At 35.9% G+C, this 22,047-nt stretch overlaps 1 protein-coding gene across 1 annotated transcript in view; it reads left to right on the top strand.

Moving 5' to 3' along the window:
* Window positions 1-22,047, top strand: part of map2k6 (mitogen-activated protein kinase kinase 6) — a 53,847-nt gene that overhangs the window by 10,490 nt on the left and 21,310 nt on the right. The window contains exons 2-3 of the mRNA XM_061974245.1: window positions 20,803-20,872; window positions 21,221-21,269. Coding sequence (XP_061830229.1) covers window positions 20,803-20,872; window positions 21,221-21,269 — 119 coding nt within the window. The remainder of the gene's footprint in view (window positions 1-20,802; window positions 20,873-21,220; window positions 21,270-22,047) is intronic.

Raw genomic sequence — 22,047 nt, 5'->3', positions numbered from 1 at the left:
AGGAAATAAATCTAAATTTGTTGCATGACTTAGGGCCTGATTTACTAAATGTTTTGTGTGTACTAAAAAAACATGTGCAAACTTGATAGCACACGCAAAGCTGATACATGTGCAAAGTGGATTGCGTCTCTTAAGTGAGCAGAATAAGGTGTGCAATCCATTTTGCGTGTCTGCCTTCTATAATATGCAAAATAGGTGCCGATCATCAAAACGCCCGGAATACTGGGAGGAGAAAATGCAAATATATCATGTTGATTATGTTAACTATCAATCAATCAAGCTTTATTGCAGACTCCAACGTCCAAGGAGACATACAATCACATACAGTACATAAAACAAAAATGCATTATAAACGGCATTATCACATGCTATTAAAAAACAGTGCTTGTGCATATTCAGTAAAAGGCATCTAATAAATAAATAAAAGCAGCAATAAAAAAATATATATATCCATCCATCCATTTTCTACCGCTTATTCCCTTTTTGGGGTCGCGGGGGGCGCTGGAGCCTATCTCAGCTACAATCGGGCGGAAGGCGGGGTACACCCTGGACAAGTCGCCACCTCATCTGTATGTATATATGTATATATGTGTATATATATATATATATATATATGTATATGTATATATATATATATATGTATATATATATGTATGTATATATATATATATGTATATATATATGTATGTATATATATAAATGTATGTATGTATATATATATATATATATATATATATATATATATATATATATATATATATATATATATATATATATACAGTGGGGCAAAAAAGTATTTAGTCAGCCACCGATTGTGCAAGTTCTCCCACTTAAAATGATGACAAAGATCTGTAATTTTCATCATAGGTACACTTCAACTGTGAGAGACAGAATGTGAAAAAAAAATCCAGGAATTCACATTGTAGGATTTTTAAAGAATTTATTTGTAAATTATGGTGGAAAATAAGTATTTGGTCAGTAACAAAAATTCAACTCAATGCTTTGTAATATAACCTTTGTTGGCAATAACAGAGGTCAAAATATTACTATAGGTCTTTACCAGGTTTGCACACACAGTAGCTGGTATTTTGGCCCATTCCTCCATGCAGATCTTCTCGAGAGCAGTGATGTTTTGGGGCTGTCGCCGAGCAACACGGAAGTTCAACTCCCTCCACAGATTTTCTATGGGGTTGAGGTCTGGAGACTGGCTAGGCCACTCCAGGACTTTCAAATGCTTCTTACGGAGCCACTCCTTCGTTGCCCGGGCGGTGTGTTTGGGATCATTGTCATGCTGGAAGACCCAGCCACGTTTCATCTTCAAAGCTCTCACTGATGGAAGGAGGTTTTGGCTCAAAATCTCTCGATACATGGCCCCATTCATTATTTCCTTAACACGGATCAGTCGGCCTGTCCCCTTAGCAGAAAAACAGCCCCAAAGCATGATGTTTCCACCCCCATGCTTCACAGTAGGTATGGTGTTCTTGGGATGCAACTCAGTATTCTTCTTCCTCCAAACACGACGAGTTGAGTTTATACCAAAAAGTTCTATTTTGGTTTCATCTGACCACATGACATTCTCCCGATCCTCTGCTGTATCATCCATGTGCTCTCTGGCAAACTTCAGACGGGCCTGGACATGCACTGGCTTAAGCAGGGGGACACGTCTGGCACTGCAGGATTTGATTCCCTGTCGGCGTAGTGTGTTACTGATGGTAACCTTTGTTACTTTGGTCCCAGCTCTTTGGTCCCAGCTCTCTGCTGGTCATTCACCAGGTCCCCCCGTGTGGTTCTGGGATTTTTGCTCACTGTTCTCATGATCATTTTGACCCCACGGGATGAGATCTTGCGTGGAGCCCCAGATCGAGGGAGATTATCAGTGGTCTTGTATGTCTTCCATTTTCTGATAATTGCTACCACAGTTGATTTTTTCACACCAAGCTGCTTGCCTATTGTAGATTCACTCTTCACAGTCTGGTGCAGGTCTACAATTCTTTTCCTGGTGTCCTTCGACAGCTCTTTGGTCTTGGCCATAGTGGAGTTTGGAGTCTGACTGTTTGAGGCTGTGGACAGGTGTCTTTTATACAGATAACAAGTTCAAACAGGTGCCATTAATACAGGTAACGAGTGGAGGACAGAAGAGCTTCTTAAAGAAGAAGTTACAGGTCTGTGAGAGCCAGAGATCTTCCTTGTTTGAAGTGACCAAATACTTATTTTCCACCATAATTTACAAATAAATTCTTTAAAATTCCTACAATGTGAATTCCTGGATTTTCTTTTCACATTCTGTCTCTCACAGTTGAAGTGTACCTATGATGAAAATTACAGACCTCTGTCTTCATTTTAAGTGGGAGAACTTGCACAATCGGTGGCTGACTAAATACTTTTTTGCCCCACTGTATATATATATATATATATATATATATATATATATATATATATAAATGTATGTATGTATGTATATATATATATATATATATATATATATATATAAATGTATGTATGTATATATATAAATGTATGTATGTATATATATGTATGTATGTATATAAATGTTTGTATGTGTATGTATGTATATATATATATATATATATATATATATATATATATATATATATATATATATATATATATATATATATATTAGGGGTGTAACGGTATTTGTATTGAACCGTTTCGGTACGGGGGTTCGGTTCGGAGGTGTACCGAACGAGTTTCCACACGAACATATTAAGTAGCGTACCGCACGTTGTGTAAACAATGCACACCGAGGCACAACACACGGCATGCTAGCAGCTAACAGGCTACGATACACTACCCATACGTCCTCTTTTCACCGAACATGTCCTCTTTTTCGTAACTGTCAGGGCGGAGTTTCTTAAATGCCTCAAATGTCCGGCATTTTGAGTTAGGGTTGCGTGTATTTTCAATGTACGTTCAGGGTTAAGAAGGGGTTAAAAACAAAACAAATTGTGCGCGCAGCAGCACCCACATCTGCGGTCCTCTCCAAGGTTTCTCATAGTCATTCATATTGACATCCCACTGGGTTGTGAGTTTTTCCTTGCCCTTATGTGGGCTCTGAACCGAGGATGTCGTTGTGGCTTGTGATTTAGGGCTATATAAATAAACATTGATTGATTGATTGATTGATTGATAAAACATGTCAAGATATTTCTTAAACCAATCACACACTTTTTCGGCTTCAAAATCAAAGTGCTACACTATACATCCGGTTTAACTACGTTTAAGGTTTCTTCTTAATGTACGGGCTTCATATTAGCCGCCACACCTAACAAGATAAAGTAATATAATGTATTGTAGCGTCCAGGAGAAAACAGTCTGACAATCTTTTTAGCTTTTATGGTCAATTTTATAATAACAACGGGCCCCAATTCCCGTAATGTTATTCTGTGATATTTGCACCTAAAGAAATGCTTGTACATCAGTTTAGGAATATGTCGATGGGGCGGGATTTCTCTGGCTGGCTAAAATATTGTGTAAATTATTTTATAACATGTTCTGGTCAAGTCCTCAATTACAGAATGATAAGCATGCTGAATATTACATTTTATTAATTAATAGTGACGGTTAAAACATTGTCATGCAGCAATATGAAACCACCCATCCTGAAAATTATCTGTTTCGGGTACACTTATTAACGGTGAAAAAGTATACCTATTTGTTATTAAGCGCCATTAATTTTGAGTTAACTACGGACAATGCGATTAAATATTTTAATCACTTGAAAGCCCTAATTTTTACTAGTGAACATTTTGTAGTGTAGTTTTGAATAAAGTTGTAATATTACAATTAGACAAAATATAATTGTTGAAAACAAATGTATATGAGGGAAAATGTGCAATATTGTGAGAATTCCAAAAACGGAAGAAGTGAACTACAAGTTAATTTAATAAAAATAAAAAGTCATAATACTGTACTTTTAGGGGAAAAGTTCTAGTGTTGAATAAGGTTGTAGTATTACAATGAAGTCAACAATTACACAAACAAAGCACAAATGCATTGCTGACAAAAAAAAATAGTACTTTTGTATAATTTGCATAGGTTGCTATGATGATATGATTTTCTTTAAAAAGGCTCTTGCACGGGAGTTATAACCTGTTGGAATTGGGCCAGTTGTTATCATAAAATTGGCAATAAGAGTTAAAAATAGTGTTTGACTGTGTGTGACTTATTTTGTAGGCTAAGATACATTTTATTAATTAAATTTGTTTCCACGTAAAAACCTTTATTTTCAAGGTGTGGCAGTTATGATTTTGCTGTGGCGGGCCGGCACAATCAATTAACTATAAACCATGAAAAAAACAATGTCATTTGATAAGATTTAAGTTGCAATGTTGCGAGATTAAAGCCAACAATATTTATGAGGGGAAAAACTCCCAATTTTGTAAGGATTCCAAAAATTAGGTTGTAATGTTGAAAGTAAAAACACAGTATATTGCATTGTTGCAAGAATACAATAGTTTTTAAGGGCCGTAATGTAATTGGAATAAGGTTTAATGGAATTAAGTTTAATATTTATGAAAAAATATATATCACAAGATAATTCCTGCAATAAGATCTATTTATGCTGTATGGTTAGAGAAAAGCTAACGTTGTAATAATATAAAATAATAAGTAAAATAAGTAAATAAAATGATTCGACTTCAAGACTTAAAATATGATGACAGAATAAATTGTTACTTTTGCACGAAAAAGGTTTTTGGAATAGAGTAAGTGAAGTCCGTTCAATGAACTGGAATGGTTTCGTGAAGTATGTCGAAATGTTGCGAGAAACAAGTTGTGGTTTAGAAAAAAAAAGTTATAGTGTGGGATGATTAAAGATGTAATGTCACAAAAAATGGCAATCTTAAGAGAATACAACAGTTTTATTATCGTTTAAGAGAAAAAGTTTTAATGTTCCAAGAATCAAGTTGAAAAAAAGAGAAAGTCAATATTGACGAGAAAAAGTCTTAACCTAGAATAAAAATAAAGTTTAGTTATATAACCGTCTTAATATTACACCTTAAAGTAAATTTTTTTTAACAATGCCAAAGTCTTAATTGTAATGTCGCGAGTAAAGTCGTAATATTACATCATAAAATAGAATATAACAGTTTATGATACAAGGAAAAAAGGATAATGTCGCAAAATAATATGGTGTAAGCAAGAAAAATGCTGTAATGTTTTGGAATAAAGTTGACTTTTTGCCAGTAACGGTCGTAAATTAGGCTGCAGCAAATAATCGATTAAAACGATTAATTCGATTCGGAACAAAGCTTTGATTTATATTCTGTTTAATGAGCGAAACTAATAAAATTATGAAAGAGTGCAATTCCCGTAACTTGAAGGGCCGTTGCAATACAACACACTTTTAAAATAAATAAATACATAAATCAAAAATAAAGTTTTATATTTTAAAAGTGCAATTTCAATGTTAACCTGCATTTATTAGGTAAAAAATATAGTTATGCAATCGGAACAATAGTTTATTTAAACTAGTTTCCTAAAATACGCATTAAGGCTATAAAGTTTTAGTTTTATTCAATTAATTGGACAAAGTAATCGACAGATTACTTAATTACTGAAATAATTGATACCTGTCGTAATATATCGAAATACAGAAGGAAAATGTGAGATTAATATACACATTTTGCTAGACAAAAGTCATAATGCAATATTACTAGGAATGTATACGGAGTACCAGTATTTGTTGGTACCGGTTTCTAATTGGGTCAGCCCAGGAGGACAGTTAAGATTTTGGACAAATCCAGCTGATTATTGCACGCAAACAAAATTAGCTTGGAATAATCACAAATAAGGAAGCAATACCACACACAAGTTCATAACACAACAATATTTCCTTTTCTAAAGTCCCTTAAAGTCACGCACGCTAATAAGTTAGTGTCAGTTTGAGGTGAACACGCTTTACTCACGATTTTTGCTGCCGCGTTTCATCAATCGCCATTTTAGCGATCCATTAATCCCCAGGACCAATATTAATTTCCTCAAAAAAGTGAAGCATTGAATTAAAAAGCATCAGCTAAGAGGTCTCTAGAAAACACACCTTGCTTACCGTATTTTTCGGACTATAGGTCGCTCCGAAGTATAAGTCGCACCGGCCGAAAATGCATAATAAAGAAGGAAAAAAACATATACAGGTAAAAGCCAGTAAATTAGAATATTTTGAAAAACTTGATTTATTTCAGTAATTGCATTCAAAAGGTGTAACTTGTACATTATATTTATTCATTGCACACAGACTGATGCATTCAAATGTTTATTTCATTTAATTTTGATGATTTGAAGTGGCAACAAATGAAAATCCAAAATTCCGTGTGTCACAAAATTAGAATATTACTTAAGGCTAATACAAAAAAGGGATTTTTAGAAATGTTGGCTAACTGAAAAGTATGAAAATGAAAAATATGAGCATGTACAATACTCAATACTTGGTTGGAGCTCCTTTTGCCTCAATTACTGCGTTAATGCGGCGTGGCATGGAGTCGATGAGTTTCTGGCACTGCTCAGGTGTTATGAGAGCCCAGGTTGCTCTGATAGTGGCCTTCAACTCTTCTGCGTTTTTGGGTCTGGCATTCTGCATCTTCCTTTTCACAATACCCCACAGATTTTCTATGGGGCTAAGGTCAGGGGAGTTGGCGGGCCAATTTAGAACAGAAATACCATGGTCCGTAAACCAGGCACGGGTAGATTTTGCGCTGTGTGCAGGCGCCAAGTCCTGTTGGAACTTGAAATCTCCATCTCCATAGAGCAGGTCAGCAGCAGGAAGCATGAAGTGCTCTAAAACTTGCTGGTAGACGGCTGCGTTGACCCTGGATCTCAGGAAACAGAGTGGACCGACACCAGCAGATGACATGGCAGTTTTTCAAAATATTCTAATTTACTGGCTTTTACCTGTATAAGTCGCACTGGTGTATAAGTCGCATTTTTGGGGGAAATGTATTTGATAAAAGCCAACACCAAGAATAGACATTTAAAAGGCAATTTAAAATAAATAAAGAATAGTGAACAACAGGCTGAATAAGTGTACGTTATATGAGGCATAAATAACCAACTGAGAACGTGCCTGGTATGTTAACGTAACATATTATGGTAAGAGTCATTCAAATAACTACAACATATAGAACATGCTATACGTTTACCAAACAATCTGTCACTCCTAATCGCTAAATCCCATGAAATCTTATACGTCTAGTCTCTTACGTGAATGAGCTAAATAATATTATTTGATATTTTACGGTAATGTGTTAATAATTTCACACATAAGTCGCTCCTGAGTATAAATCACACGCCCGACCAAACTATGAAAAAAAACTGCGACTTATAGTCCGAAAAAATACGGTAGTTTAAATAAACTATTGTTACGCTTGTCATAACTATTTTTTTTACATAATAAATGCAAGTGAACATTGAAATTGCACTTTTAAAATAAAAAACTTTATTTTTTATTTATGTATTTATTTATTTTAATTGTGTATTTTATTGCAATGGCCCTTCAGAAATATGTCGGCGTAATTGAAGTTACGGGCATTGCACTCTTTCACCATTGTATTAGTTTCGCTCATTAAACGATTAATCGAAGCAACAGAATATAAATCAAAGCTTTGTTCCTAATCGAATTAATCGTTTAATCGATATTACCATATTTCCTTAATTCATATCTTGTTTAAAAATATATCGATATATCTTACAAACTCGTTATAGCGCCCAGCCCTAGTAATATTACAACATTAGTCTTGCAAAATTACGACTTTTTTTTGGTAATATTTAGAGATGTAAATAGTTAGGACTTTATCAAAACTGATACCAGTATCGATATTCCTTATTGATACCTGTATACATCGGTAGTCTTATCAGAACTACAGGTATATGTAATTAGTGTAAAAAAAATATGTATTACCATTTTTATTAGCACAAGAGGTTGAACACCACCAACTTCATGTAACATCTCACAGCAGAGAAGTCTTTTATCAACACCTGCTTTTCAAGTCTTAAACAAGTCGACGATGTTTGCAGTGCAAGGTACAAAACAGTTATGTCATCTTATGAAGAGCACACAGATCCATCACTGTGTTTCTAATCATTACAATTACACTCACCCAAACATAATATTCATGTATAGAGCACTTACAGTCGTGGTCAAAAGTTTACATACACTTGTAAAGAACATAATGTCATGGCTGTCTTGAGTTTCCAATCATTTCTACAACTCTTTTTTTTTTGTGGTAGAGTGATTGGAGCACATACTTGTTGGTCACAAAAAAAACATTCATGAAGTTTGGTTCTTTTATAAATTTATTATGGATCTACTGAAAATGTGAGCAAATCTGCTGGGTCAAAAGTATACATACAGCAATGTTAATATTTGTTCCTTGGCAAGTTTCACTGCAATAAGGCGCTTTTGGTAGCCATCCACAAGCTTCTGCTTGAATTTTTGACCACTTCTGTTGACAAAATTGGTGCAGTTCAGCTAAATGTGTTGGTTTTCTGACATGGACTTGTTTCTTCAGCATTGTCCACATGTTTAAGTCAGGACTTTGGGAAGGCCATTCTAAAACCTTAATTCTAGCCTGATTTAGCCATTCCTTTACCACTTTTGACGTGTGTTTGGGGTCATTGTCCTGTTGGAACACCCAACTGCGCCCAAGACCCAACCTCCGGGCTGATGATTTTAGGTTGTCCTGAAGAATTTGGAGGTAATCCTCCTTTTTCATTGTCCTATTTACTCTCTGTAAAGCACAAGTTCCATTGGCAGCAAAACAGGCCCGGAGCATAATACTACCACCGCCATGCTTGACGGTAGTAATGGTGTTCCTGGGATTAAAGGCCTCCACCAAACATATTGCTGGGTATTGTGGCCAAACAGCTAATTTTTTGTTTCATCTGACATCACATGGACAAAGATAAGACCTTCTGGAGGAAAGTTCTGTGGTCAGATATTAGTAACCAAATATTAACACTGCTGTATGTATACTTTTGACCCAGCAGATTTGGTCACATTTTTAGTAGACCCATAATACATTCATAAAAGAACCAAACTTCATGATTGTTTTTTGTGACCAACAAGTATGTGCTCCAATCACTCTATCACAAAAAACAAGAGTTGTAGAAATGATTGGAAACTCAAGACAGCCTTTACATTATGTTCGTATGTAAACTTTTGACCACGACTGTACCTTTTACATGATATATATCATGTTCAATATATAATATGAATCAATACAAATCAATTAACATGTTAGGTGGGTGTGCATTTTGTAACAATAAGAATTGGTGTTTGTGTTTATGCTGCACACAAACGTATTTGAGTGACGGACAGCAGGCTACGTTGAGTGTTGTCAGCTACCGATGTACAGTATGCGTCTATGTAGTGTTTAATATACTGTATCAATAAAAAGACTCACTGAGCAAGTGTAATGTTCAATTGTCCAGTCTGTAGAGTCAATAGACAGAACGAACTGAAACACAATTACCGTATTTTTCGGACTATAAGTCGCAGTTTTTTTTCATAGTTTGGCCGGGGGTGCGACTTATACTCAGGAGCGACTTATGTGTGAAATTATTAACACATTACCGTAAAATATCAAATAATATTATTTAGCTCATTCACGTAAGAGACTAGACGTATAAGATTTCATGGGATTTAGCGATTAGGAGTGACAGATTGTTTGGTAAACGTATAGCATGTTCTATATGTTATAGTTATTTGAATGACTCTTACCATAATATGTTACGTTAACATACCAGGCACCTTCTCAGTTGGTTATTTATGCCTCATATAACGTACACTTATTCAGCCTGTTGTTCACTATTCTTTATTTATTTTAAATTGCCTTTCAAATGTCTATTCTTGGTGTTGGCTTTTATCAAATAAATTTCCCCCAAAAATGCGACTTATACTCCAGTGCGACTTATATATGTTTTTTTCCTTCTTTATTATGCATTTTCGGCCGGTGCGACTTATACTCCGAAAAATATGGTAACTGGGTTAATAAAAGTGCCACTGACTGTTTACAGTACAGTTGTCATTCACTTCAATTTCAGTGAATTTCGCAAAAAAATTCATATCTTTTATATATAAACTTTCACCGAAAAAAATATTGAGATATATATCGAATATCGAGTTTAAGTAAAAAATATATCGAGATATACTTTTTTGTCCATATCGCCCAGCCCTTAGGGCTTTTATTGTAGTAATTAGTAAATACTACAGTAAATGTTGCGAGAAAAGTCAGACTGTAACGTCCCAGGAAAGTTGGTTCATAACACAATGTTGGAGTAAATTTTGAAATTTTACAAGAAAAGTCTTTAAGTTGCAAGAATATATCAAATCAAATCAAATTAAACTTTATTTTATTGCAATTTATTTACAGGCCAGTGGCAAACACAAAGTGCTGTACAAAAAAAAAATAGAACTATTGACAATAACAAATAAAAAACAACAACATTGCATGGCACTGGGGATTGGAGAAAAAACGCCACTTTTAAGACATCCACACTAGACAATTACTACAATTAAAGCCATCTAAAAAATAGTATACAACATATGATAAAATATATGTAAAAATAAGATATAAATACTACATTAATACCTTATTTTTCGGAGTATAAGTCGCACCGGAGTATAAGTCGCACCTGCTGAAAATGCATAATAAAGAAGGAAAAAAACATATATAAGTTGCACTGGAGCCCGGACAAACTATGAAAAAAACTGCGACTTATAGTCCGAAAAATATGGTAAGTTGATAAAAACATAATATTGACAGAATAATAGTAGTAATATTAATAATTAAGATAGAAAACAACACAATAAAATAATAAAAAAACATAACAGTTTAAAATAAGTCAAAAACCTGATTAAAAAGTGTGTCTTTAGCCTTTTTTTAAAACAAATGTCAACGCTCTCTGCAGTCCTGAGGCTCTCGAGCAAGCTGTTCCAAAGGTGGGGGGGGCACAGTGGCTAAATGCCGCCTCACCGTGGGTCTTTGTTCTGGTATTTAGTAAAGATAAAAGGTCACTTCCAGAGGACCTCAGGATCCGCGAGGGTTGATAACGATAAAAGCAGGTCAGATAGATAAGAAGGCGCAAGGCCATTAATACATTTTAAAAAACTAATAATAGAACTTTAAAATTGACCCTGAAGCAGACATGGAGCCAACGCAGCCACTTTAAAACTGGTCCTTGTCAACACACGTGCAGATGAGTTTTGTAATAATTGTAGACTTCCAGAGAACAGGGCATTGCAATAGTCTACCAGTGGTCCCCAACCACTGGTCCGGGGACCGGTACCGGTCCGTGACACATATTCTACCGGGCTTCTCATTCACAACACAACTGATGGTCCCAACCCCATTGATAAAGCAAGAAATTCCACTAATCAACCCTGATACGGCACACCTGTGAAGTGAAAACCATTTCAGGTGACTACCTCTTGAAGTTCATCGAGAGAATGCCAAGAGTATGCAAAGCAGTAATCAGAGCCAAGGGTGGCTATTTGGAAGAAACTAGAATATAAAACATGTTTTCAGTTATTTCACCTTTTTTTTGTTAAGTACATAACTCCACATGTGTTCATTCATAGTTTTGATGTGACAATCTACCATGTAAATAGTCATGAAAATAAAGAAAACACTTTGAATGAGAAGGCGTGTCCAAACTTTTGACCTGTACTGTATATACAGTATATGTACAGTATATATGTTAGGTCAGGAAAAAACACAAGAGGCTATATCATCCCTACAAGCCTGTTTCGGAGGTTTCCCTGCTCGTCAGGGGATTTTATCAAAAATGATAAAATCCCCTGACGAGCAGGGAAACAGGCTTGCAGGGATGATATAGCCTCTTGTGGTTTTTCCTGACCTAACATATATTCCGCTTTACCCCGGTATTGAGCACTGTATAACGCAAAGGTCCCCAACCACCGGGCCGCGGCCCGGTACCGGTCCGTGGATCGATTGGTACCGGGCCGCACAAAAAAAAAAAAAAAAAATGTTTTTATTTTTATTTTTATTTTTTATTAAATCAACATAAAAAACACAAGATACACTTACAATTAGTGCACTAACCCAAAAAAACTTCCTCCCCCATTTACACTCATTCACACTCATTTGCATAAAAGGGTTGTCTCTTTCTGTTATTAATATTTCTGGTTCCTACATTATATATAAATATAGATCAATATATTCTGCAGAGATACAGTCCGTAAGCAGGCATGATTAAATTTTTTAATGACAAAAATTTTTTTTTATTTTTTTTTAAAGTTATTGAATATTATTATACATTGTTTTTATACTATTACCCTCAAAAATTGACAACTTTTTTGGTTGCATATTGCAGTTTAGTTTTTGAAAATTTGCTAGGTAGTTTTGGGACAAATACAGTGTAAAGCAGTGTTTTTCAACCTTTTTTGAGCCAAGGCACATTTTTCGCGTAGAAAAAATCCAAAGGCACACCACTAGCAGAAATCATTAAAAAACAAAACTCAGTTGACAGTAAAAAGTCGTTTAAAGCATAACCAAGCATGCATCAATATAGCTCTTGTCTCAAAGTAGGTGTACTGTCACATCACGCCGTGACTTATTTTGACTTTTTTGCTGTTTTCCTGTGTGTAGTGTTTTAGTTTTTATCTTGCACTCCTATTTTGGTGGCTTTCTCTCTTTTTTTGGTATTTTCCTGTAGCAGTTTCATGTCTTCCTTTTGAGTGATATTTCCCGCATCTACTTTGTTTTAGCAATCGAGAATATTTCAGTTGTTTTTATCCTTCTTTGTGGGGACATTGTTGATTGTCATGTCATGTTCGGATGTACATTGTGGACGCCGTCTTTGCTCCACAGTAAGTCTTTGCTGTCGTCCAGCATTCTGTTTTTGTTTACTTTGTAGCCAGTTAGGTTTTAGTTTCGTTCTGCATAGCCTTCCCTAAGCTTCACTGCCTTTTCTTAAGGGCACTCACCTTTTGTTTATTTTTGGTTTAAGCATTATACACCTTTTTACCTGCACACCGCCTCCCGCTGTTTCCGACATCTACAAAGCAATTAGCTACCGGCTGCCACCTACTGATATGGAAGAGTATTACACGGTTACACTGCCGAGCTCTAGACAACACCGACACTCAACAACATATAATTTGCAGACTATAATTACTAGGGCTGCGAATCTTTGGGTGTCCCACGATTCGATTCAATATCGATTCTTGGGGTCACGATTCGATTATAAATCGATTTTTCTTCAATTTAATGCAATTCTCGATTCAAAAATGATATTTTTTAGATTTTTGTAAAAAGCTTTTATAATTGTAAAGGACGATGTTTTATCAACTGATTGCAATAATGTAAATTTGTTTTAACTATTAAATGATTAAAAAATATGACTTATTTTATCTTTGTGAAAATATTGGACACAGTGTGTTGTCAAGCTTATGAGATGCGATGCAAGTGTAAGCCACTGTGATACTATTGTTCATTTTTATTTTTTATTAATTTTTTTTGTTTTAAATGTTTAATGATAATGTCAATGAGGGATTTTTAATCACTGCTGTGTTGAAATTGTTACTAATATTGATACTGTTGTTGATATTGCTGTTCTGAGTGTTGCTTGGTCGGGTTTGGAATTGGATTGCATTGTTATGGTATTGCTGTGTATTGTTTTGTTGGATCGATTTAATAAAAAAAAAAGTTAAAAAAAATAAAATAGATTTTTGAAAAATGAGAATCGATACTTGCAAACATGATTTGAATTCGAATTGATTTTTTTCGCACACCCCAAATAATTACTGGTTTGCAAAAAATATTTTTAACCCAAATAGGTGAAATTAGATAATCTCCCACGGCACACCAGACTGCATCAGTCACAGTGGTAGAAAAACACTGGTGTAAAGATTCTTGTAAAATGTTATCTCGTAACCAATAATTTCATAAATACTGTAAGTTTTCCTTTTTTTTCAGCCATGTTTTGCAGCCAGGCGTCTTGTGCAACTCCTGTGCCAGTAAATACAGGAAGTTTTGCACCCTTTTATGTTTCTTTATAATGACATGGATTAGAAGTAGTCATGCAATCATTCCTTGCAGAAAAAACAACAACAAAAAAACAAATCTTTTTATTGACGGACGGACTAATGTGCTTTTAATACGCACCTGCAGCACTTGTATGTCTGGTCATGGCGGGCCTGGGCTCATGTGCCGCCCTGTTGGAGGGAGTCAGCAATGCGACAACAGGGCGTGTGAACTGTGGGGCGACAACAGTTGGACGTGTCATGTTGCACTCATGCACGTTATTTGAATAGAACTTGATTGATGCTCAATTCAGGCGTAATCACACACCAGCCGGAGCATTAGGTACACTTATTTTAATAGTATGCATATTATTGTGGTTGCTTGTGCACAACTGCACTGCATGGTTTTGCCCCCGTGCAAAGTGACTGCATATATTGTTCCCTTTATGCACAGAATTGCCTCGTGCACGATACTGTTGCTGGTATTTTTTCTGCAGCTGTAGGCATGTTTTCTGCTGCATAGCTACGTTCTCGTCCAAGGTTTTGAACGGACATGTTTGCCAGGTCACGGGAAGGCTTTCAGTGCTCTTACTTCATCCTGCACAAAGGAAGCGCAGTCTATTTTTAAACCGTACATGCACACTTGGTTAGGACGCCCGTCGCCCTATTTTAGGCTTACAGCTCCAATCTGCCTAGTGTTTGGCCCACAGAATCTAAAATATTAACCAAAATTTATTTCCCCCCCCCCCCCTTCAGATCTGATCTCGCCAGCGGGGGTTTTACTGAATCACACTTCCTCCTGACTGGTGTGGTGTGACTCATTACAAGTTAAAAGTTTTTTTAACTGTCCCGGTGCATTTTCTTGCTCCTGCTACTTTAAACCGGTTTTCTCTGAACTGGACTGCAACAAGTCATAATTTCCAAGCAATAGCACGTCGATGTCGGGAAATGTCGAGCTGTTTTTCCTGTGCAAGGTCCGCTTGTTGTGTCATTCCCTGAAGGGAAGTCCCGGTGGCTGCTGGTATAAAAAAAAAAAAAAAAAAAAAAGTGTGTTTATGAATGAACTCTTGTCACGGATTCAAGCCAAAAAGCCAACCCCAGGAGCTACACGATCTACAGCACTACGCGGGCTGCTAAATAATGGCATTAAAAATATATAATTTAGGTTTGGATTGCTTGAAGATGCATTGGATTGATTCTCTTTTTGGGTCTTCATAGCAGTTTTGATTAGTCATTGGGGCTGCCCCTTCTCCTGTTGTCCAACTCCCAGTTTCACAACAAATTAAATCCATCAACATGTCCCCTTGAGCTGCAAAAACAACTGTAATTTGCATGCTGGGCCAGTAGCTGGCGCTGATGGGCCGATTAAATTAGGGATGTGCCGATCGATCGGCCACCAATCAGTATCGGCCGATATTCTTGACAAATTATAATAATAATAATAATAGATTTTATTTATAAAAAGCACTTTACATTAAGCAAACAACCTCAAAGTGCTACAGTGTATTAAAAAAATAATAATAAAAAGAAAATAAAAATTAGAGATGGCCGATAAATGCGTTAAAATGTAATATCGGAAATTATCGGTATCGGGTTTTTTTTATTATCGGTATCGTTTTTTTATTTTTTTATTTTATTAAATCAACATAAAAAACACAAGATACACTTACAATTAGTGCACCAACCCAAAAAACCTTTCTGCCCCATTTACACTCATTCACACTCATTCACACAGAGGGGTTGTTTCCTTCTGTTATTAATATTCTGGTTCCTACATTATATGTCAATAAATATCAATACAGTCTGCAAGGGATACAGTCCGTAAGCACACATGATTGTGCGTGCTGCTGGTCCACTAATAGTACTAACCTTTAACAGTTAATTTTACTCATTTTCATTAATTACTAGTTTCACTGTAACTGTTTTTATATTGTTTTACTTTCTTTTTTATTCAAGAAAATGTTTTTAATTTATTTATCTTATTTTATTTTATTATTTTTTTTACAGTTAATTTTACACATTTTCATTAATTACTAGTTTCAATGTAACTGTTTTTATATTGTTTTACTTTCTTTTTTATTCAAGAAAATGTTTTTAATTTATTTATCTTATTTTATTTTATAATTTTTTTTTTTTAAAGTACCTTATCTTCACCATACCTGGCTGTCCAAATTAGGCATAATAATGTGTTAATTCCACGACTGTATATATCGGTTGATATCGGTATCGGTAATTAAAGAGTTGGACAATATATCAATTATAAATTATCCCTAATAAAAATAAATAAAAATACAAACTAGAACATCCTAATAGCTAGAACTAGTATGCATATATCAAAAAAAAAGAGGCTTTTTTAAAAAAAAAAGAAGGGTTTTTAAGCCTTTTTTAAAAGCATCCACAGTCTGTGGCGCCCTCAGGTGGTCAGGGAGAGCGTTCCACAGACTGGGAGCGGCGGAGCAGAAAGCCCGGTCTCCCATTGTTCGTAGCTTTGTCCTCGGAGGTTGGAGGAGGTTAGCCTGTCCGGAGCGGAGGTGTCGTGTGGAGGATTTGGGGATGGATAGTTCGTTGAGGTAGAGGGGGGCATTTCCATGGAGGCACTGGTGGGTTAGTAGGGAGACTTTGTATTCAATCCTGACAGGAAGCCAGTGAAGGGATTTGAGAATTGGTGTGATATGGTCGTATTTCCGCACTCTCATCAGAATCCTAGCAGCACTCTTCTGTATGTATTGCAGCTTCTGGATGTTCTTGCTGGGGATCCCGACAAGAAGTGCGTTGCAGTAGCCTAGCCTAGCCTAATCAAATGATTAATGCTTTTCAGTGCCAATCACAAATGCTGATCCCCACTGGCCAATATTGTATTTGTTTTTAGTCCACCGGCTGACAAGCAAGCAGCTAAATGTGTATTTTCATACACGGGTTGGAGCTACTCTCTAATTTAATTATAATCACCTCTATTACGACAAGTAAACTGCATTTTTTAACATCTCAAGAGAGCAAGGCATGCTAACAGACACTAAGTTAGCTGGAAACAACAGAAGAAATACGCGCTTTGTTAGCACAAACAAGCAGTGTGAGGCGATCCTTCATCGGCTTGCGTCCCGGTAGTGCCTTCCCCTTCGCTGTAGTAAAGGTCCACTGTGGCATATTTTTTGGTCTTATCACAATTAAAGACTCTGTGTGGAACCAAGCCCCCTTTGCTGATAAAATCCTCGAAATGAAGGTGCTGCAAGCCTTAGGCTAACTCGTTGGTTGTCTAGCAACCCGAAGCAAGTGAAAGTGAAACAACTGATCATACAGAATAGTGCTGCTAGGATCCTGATGAGAGGTGCGGAAATACAACCATATCACACCAATTCTCAAATCCCTTCACTGGCTTCCTGTTCCACTCAGGATTGAATTCAAAGTCTCCCTACTAACCCACCAGTGCCTCAATGGAAATGTCCCCCTCTACCTCAACGAACTACTCATCCCCAAATCCTCCACACGACACCTCCGCTCCGGACAGGTTAACCTCCTCCAACCTCCGAGGACAAAGCTACGAACAATGGGAGACCGGGCTTTCTGCTCCGCCGCTCCCAGTCTGTGGAACGCTCTCCCTGACCACCTGAGGGCGCCGCAGACTGTGGATGCTTTTAAAAAAGACTTAAAAACCCTTTTTTTTTTTTAAAAAGCCTTTTTTTAGCTAGTTCTAGTTTGTATTTTTATTTATTTTTATTAGGGATAATTTATAATGACTTTTTGCCGATATCCCGATATTGTCCAACTCTTTAATTACCGATACCAATATCTAGCCTAATCAAATGATTAATGCTTTTCAATGCCAATCACAAATGCTGATCCCCACTGGCCAATATTGTATTTGTTTTTAGTCCACCGGCTGACAAGCAAGCAGCTAAATGTGTATTTCCATACACGGTACATTTATTAAAAAACATTCTAAAATGGTTACAAATTAAAATGGTTGAAGATACACATATTTAAACGCACAAATGAAATAATATGGCTCTTATGAAGCCAGAACAATAAAGAACAACAAGAAAGTATATTTGTGTGCTATTTATTTTAATTGTTAAAAAAAAGTGGTTAAAATATTTGTTTCTATTTTATAAGTATAATTACGTTTTGAGCACATGCAATACCACAATGATCATAACTGATCATTTTAGTCACAATTCCTTTTTTTGCCATTTTATTTGTTTTGATTGTGTATATTTGAGGGTCCCTTACCCGCTCATATGTTTTTATTCAAGTGCAACATTTTGCTTAGAGTATATATAATTTATATTAGTTGTTTTTACCAAACTTGGTATTTAAAGGGGAACAACACTTTTTTAAAATTTTGCCTATTGTTCACAATCATTCTGAAAGACATGACGAAGGATTGATTTTTTTAAATGCATTCTAAATATTAAATAAATACAATCAAAGGTCTGCTTACAATGGAGCCCGTGGGAGCCGTTCAATTCTGCTGATAGAGCCCTTAAAAAAACATCCAAACACCTCCATTGAGGTTTTATATACATGCTGTAATTATATACTGTATGTAATGTAGTAACAGGCACTTTTGAAATAACATTTGGTATTTACGTATATTTTTGCATCATTTAAAGCATACGCGTCACATTAATTTTGCGGCGCATCACGTTTTCTTCATTTCTGATTTCTGCTCACTACCGACTTTATGAGAGCCAACAAACATATTAAAACATCAGCAACGTCAGCTGTCATTAGGATGCCGACTGCTGGGATTTTCATATATTCCCATTTAGGTGAAGAAAGTGTCATAATCCTCGTGAAGAAACTGGGTGGGGTGGGGGCGGGGACAAGCGCTTTTGTTGTTCTCAGCATTTCCCGGTCTTAAATTGGCTGTTAAAGTGTCCCAATTTATCGGGTTACCTACTCAGACGTCTAATGTCAAGGTGAGATGCATGATTTATAATCTACAATAAACTTATAGGGAGCAGGGCAGCAAGGAAACAGCAGACGACTCGATGATGTAAACATTAGGGACACACAGAAGTGATTACGTCGCCGCTATGAATAGTTTGTCTTTGTTAGTGCTTATAATAACAATATCAGTAATATTTGGTTGCTATTCAAGTCACAAAATGTAAATTGAGTATTTTTGCCGCTTTTTGAATGGTTATTTATCGGATTGTATGGGCGGAGTAGTGGCGCTCCGCTGTAAGCTGAATTGTATTTAATATTTACAATGCATTAAAAAAAAAATCCATCTGTCATGTATTTCATAATGATTGTGAACAATAGGTACAATTCCCCAAAAAGTGTGGTTCCCCTTTAAAAGTTTACATTTTAATTACAATTTTATAAAATATGCAAGTTAATTACATTTGAAATGTATATACTTGCATTATTAATATGTATTATTTCATCAGTTGTTAGATTATTTTTTTAAATGAAGGTAATAATATTGTTTATCAGCAATAATTTTTAGTTCAATATAGTGTTTGAATTGTTTGATTTATTGTTAAAAAAAACATTTTTGAAAGAAAGAAACTGCTGTTCTAAATGTGTCCACTAGATGTCGCAATAGCAATTCTTTGTACCTTTGTACATTATGCTACATATATAAAAAAAAATAAACCACATGATGTTTGTGCACCAGTCGAGGAAAATGATCAAACTACATAAATAACATCCTGTAATTTGATTTTGATATAATTTTTTTTTTATCTTGATAGATTGAAAATTAACACCAATGAGTTGACTGATGAACATTATCCCATAATTTATTCAGAAAGTATAAATAACGACTAATAAAGATAGAATACTATTAACCGCAACATGTAAGTGTAAAAAAACAACAACAACAGCATTAATTTTTAAACAAAGAAAACAATCTGAAGTTGCCTTTATTTTTAAGTTATCGTGCTGTGATTTTACCAGTGCGGCCCATTTTTCTCCATGTGGCCGATCTAAAATGAGTTTGACACCCCTGAAGTATAGTGTCAGTACATGGGGGATAAAAAAAAATGTTTTTTGTCGTTTTTGTTATAGTTTTCAACACAAACAATAAGAGACAATAGTAGTTTTTGCTTTTGTTTTGTCATTTTGCACAATTTACTTTTGCATGTAATAAAAGGGAAAAAAATAAATAATGTAGATATTAATTGATATTTTTACACCATCATCCTGTGTATTGTCTGATTGCGGTTGTGAATAAAACAATTTTTTCCCTGATCCTGAACAGTAACTACTTGATATTGTAAGGATTAATACTTGACATTGTAGTATCAAACAAAACTAATGTAAAGTATCCAAACAACAGAAGAATTGATTGTTTAAGACACTTTAACAGAAGGGTTGATAGAACCATGTTTCAACAGAAAGTAACCAGATTGTAACAGTAAACTAACAAGAAAATTAATAATAGTTTAGACAAAATTATACAACTGGAAATGACGCAATATGTTACCGCATAGGTCAGTTATATAGATTTAAGGCTAATCGCCCATCCCTAATAATTCACTGTTTGTTATTCGCTCTCTTGCATATTCCTGGTTTACTTTTCTCTGCTTTAAATCATAAGTAATGGTTTTTTTACTATAGTATGCTATGGTAACCTAAATAGAAAATGGTTTGGTGCTGCTATCTAAGATGCTGTCTCACAAATCATTTCACTCAATATTTCCCACAGAGCATATTGCTGCCCGCTGCACCTCAGTAACAATCGAGCCTTTATTACCTCAGACAATTTCCCATATTTACACATGCAGATGTTGGCAGGTATGACTTTAGCATTCTGCAAGCTGTAATATGTGATTGCTTTTCTCTTCCAGGGAAGAAGAAGAGCGCAGGGCTGAGGCTGGCCAAAGAAGTGTTTGCACAGCCCGCACCAGCAGTAGCAGCGTAAGATATGAATATATCTCATATTGTATTGAAAGTGCTTAATATAAATAAACAAGCTGAATAAGATAGTTACATTTCACTGAATGTGCCATAAGAGATCCAATAAATGATCCAAAATTCAGCCTTTCTCAAGATTATGCCATTCCAAATCACTGCTAACTACATTCACAGGTGATTAGGTACCATTTAAAAGTAACAATGTCTTAACAAAATTTCATTTTTCTGGAATTCACGATAGCCGTTGTGTCTCTGTGTTGTCTTTACTTAAGCATTCATGCTAATCCGTTATCTCAAAAAGGGAATTAAAGTGCCCAATGTCAACAGAATGCAACTGTTTCCTCTGTGCAGGCCCCCCCGGGATCTGGACTCTAAAGCGTGCGTCACAATCGGAGACAAGGTAATGTCCAAGCTCCTCTTATTGTGTTGTTCCTCTGCTGCACTGCAAAAACTGAAATCTAAGTAAGATTAAATATCTCAAATAAGGGTGATATTTGCTTATTTTCTGCCTGATAAGATAATTCTTCTCACTAAGCAGATTTTATGTTAGTGTGTTTTACTTGTTTTAAGGGCTTTGGTCCTAAATGATCTCAGTAAGATATTACAGCTTGTTGCTGAGATTTGATGACCTATATTGTGTAAAACATGCTTGAAACTATTTTTGTCCAAATGTCCAAAACACACCCAGCAATGGTGCACAGGGAGGCGGGGAAGAAGAGGGGAAAAGGTGGCTAAAATGGTCAAAAGTCCCAATTTTGTCCAAAATACCTCCCCGGGTTCCAGTCTGCAAACAATGTCCAAAACGCATCCAGCAAAGTCCCAGGGGAAGTGGGGGAGAAAAGTGAGAAAAGTCTGCAAAAGTCCCCAAAAATGTTCCAAATACCTACCCAGGTTCGAGTCCCACAAGTCCCGCCGCCGGCCAGGCAAGTCTCTGGATGCCCAAAATGTCCATAACACACCCAGCCGAGTCCTACGGGGAGGGGGGATAACATTTGGAAAAGTCGGCCAAAGTCCCAAAAATGTTCAAAATACCTACCCAGGTTGGAGTGCCACAAGTTTTAAGAGTTGTGGCACTCGAACCCGGGTGTGATTTTTGAACATTTTACCGACTTTTCTCGCTTTTCTCCCCGCCTTCTCGTGGGACTTTGCTGGGCGCGTTTTGGAGATTTTGGGCATCC

Source organism: Nerophis lumbriciformis, linkage group LG22, assembly GCF_033978685.3.
Source record: "Nerophis lumbriciformis linkage group LG22, RoL_Nlum_v2.1, whole genome shotgun sequence".
In the NCBI taxonomy this organism is placed as follows: Eukaryota; Metazoa; Chordata; class Actinopteri; order Syngnathiformes; family Syngnathidae; genus Nerophis; species Nerophis lumbriciformis.
The sequence above is the reverse complement of the archived record's forward strand: the minus strand, read 5'-3'. Positions and strand labels throughout refer to the sequence as shown.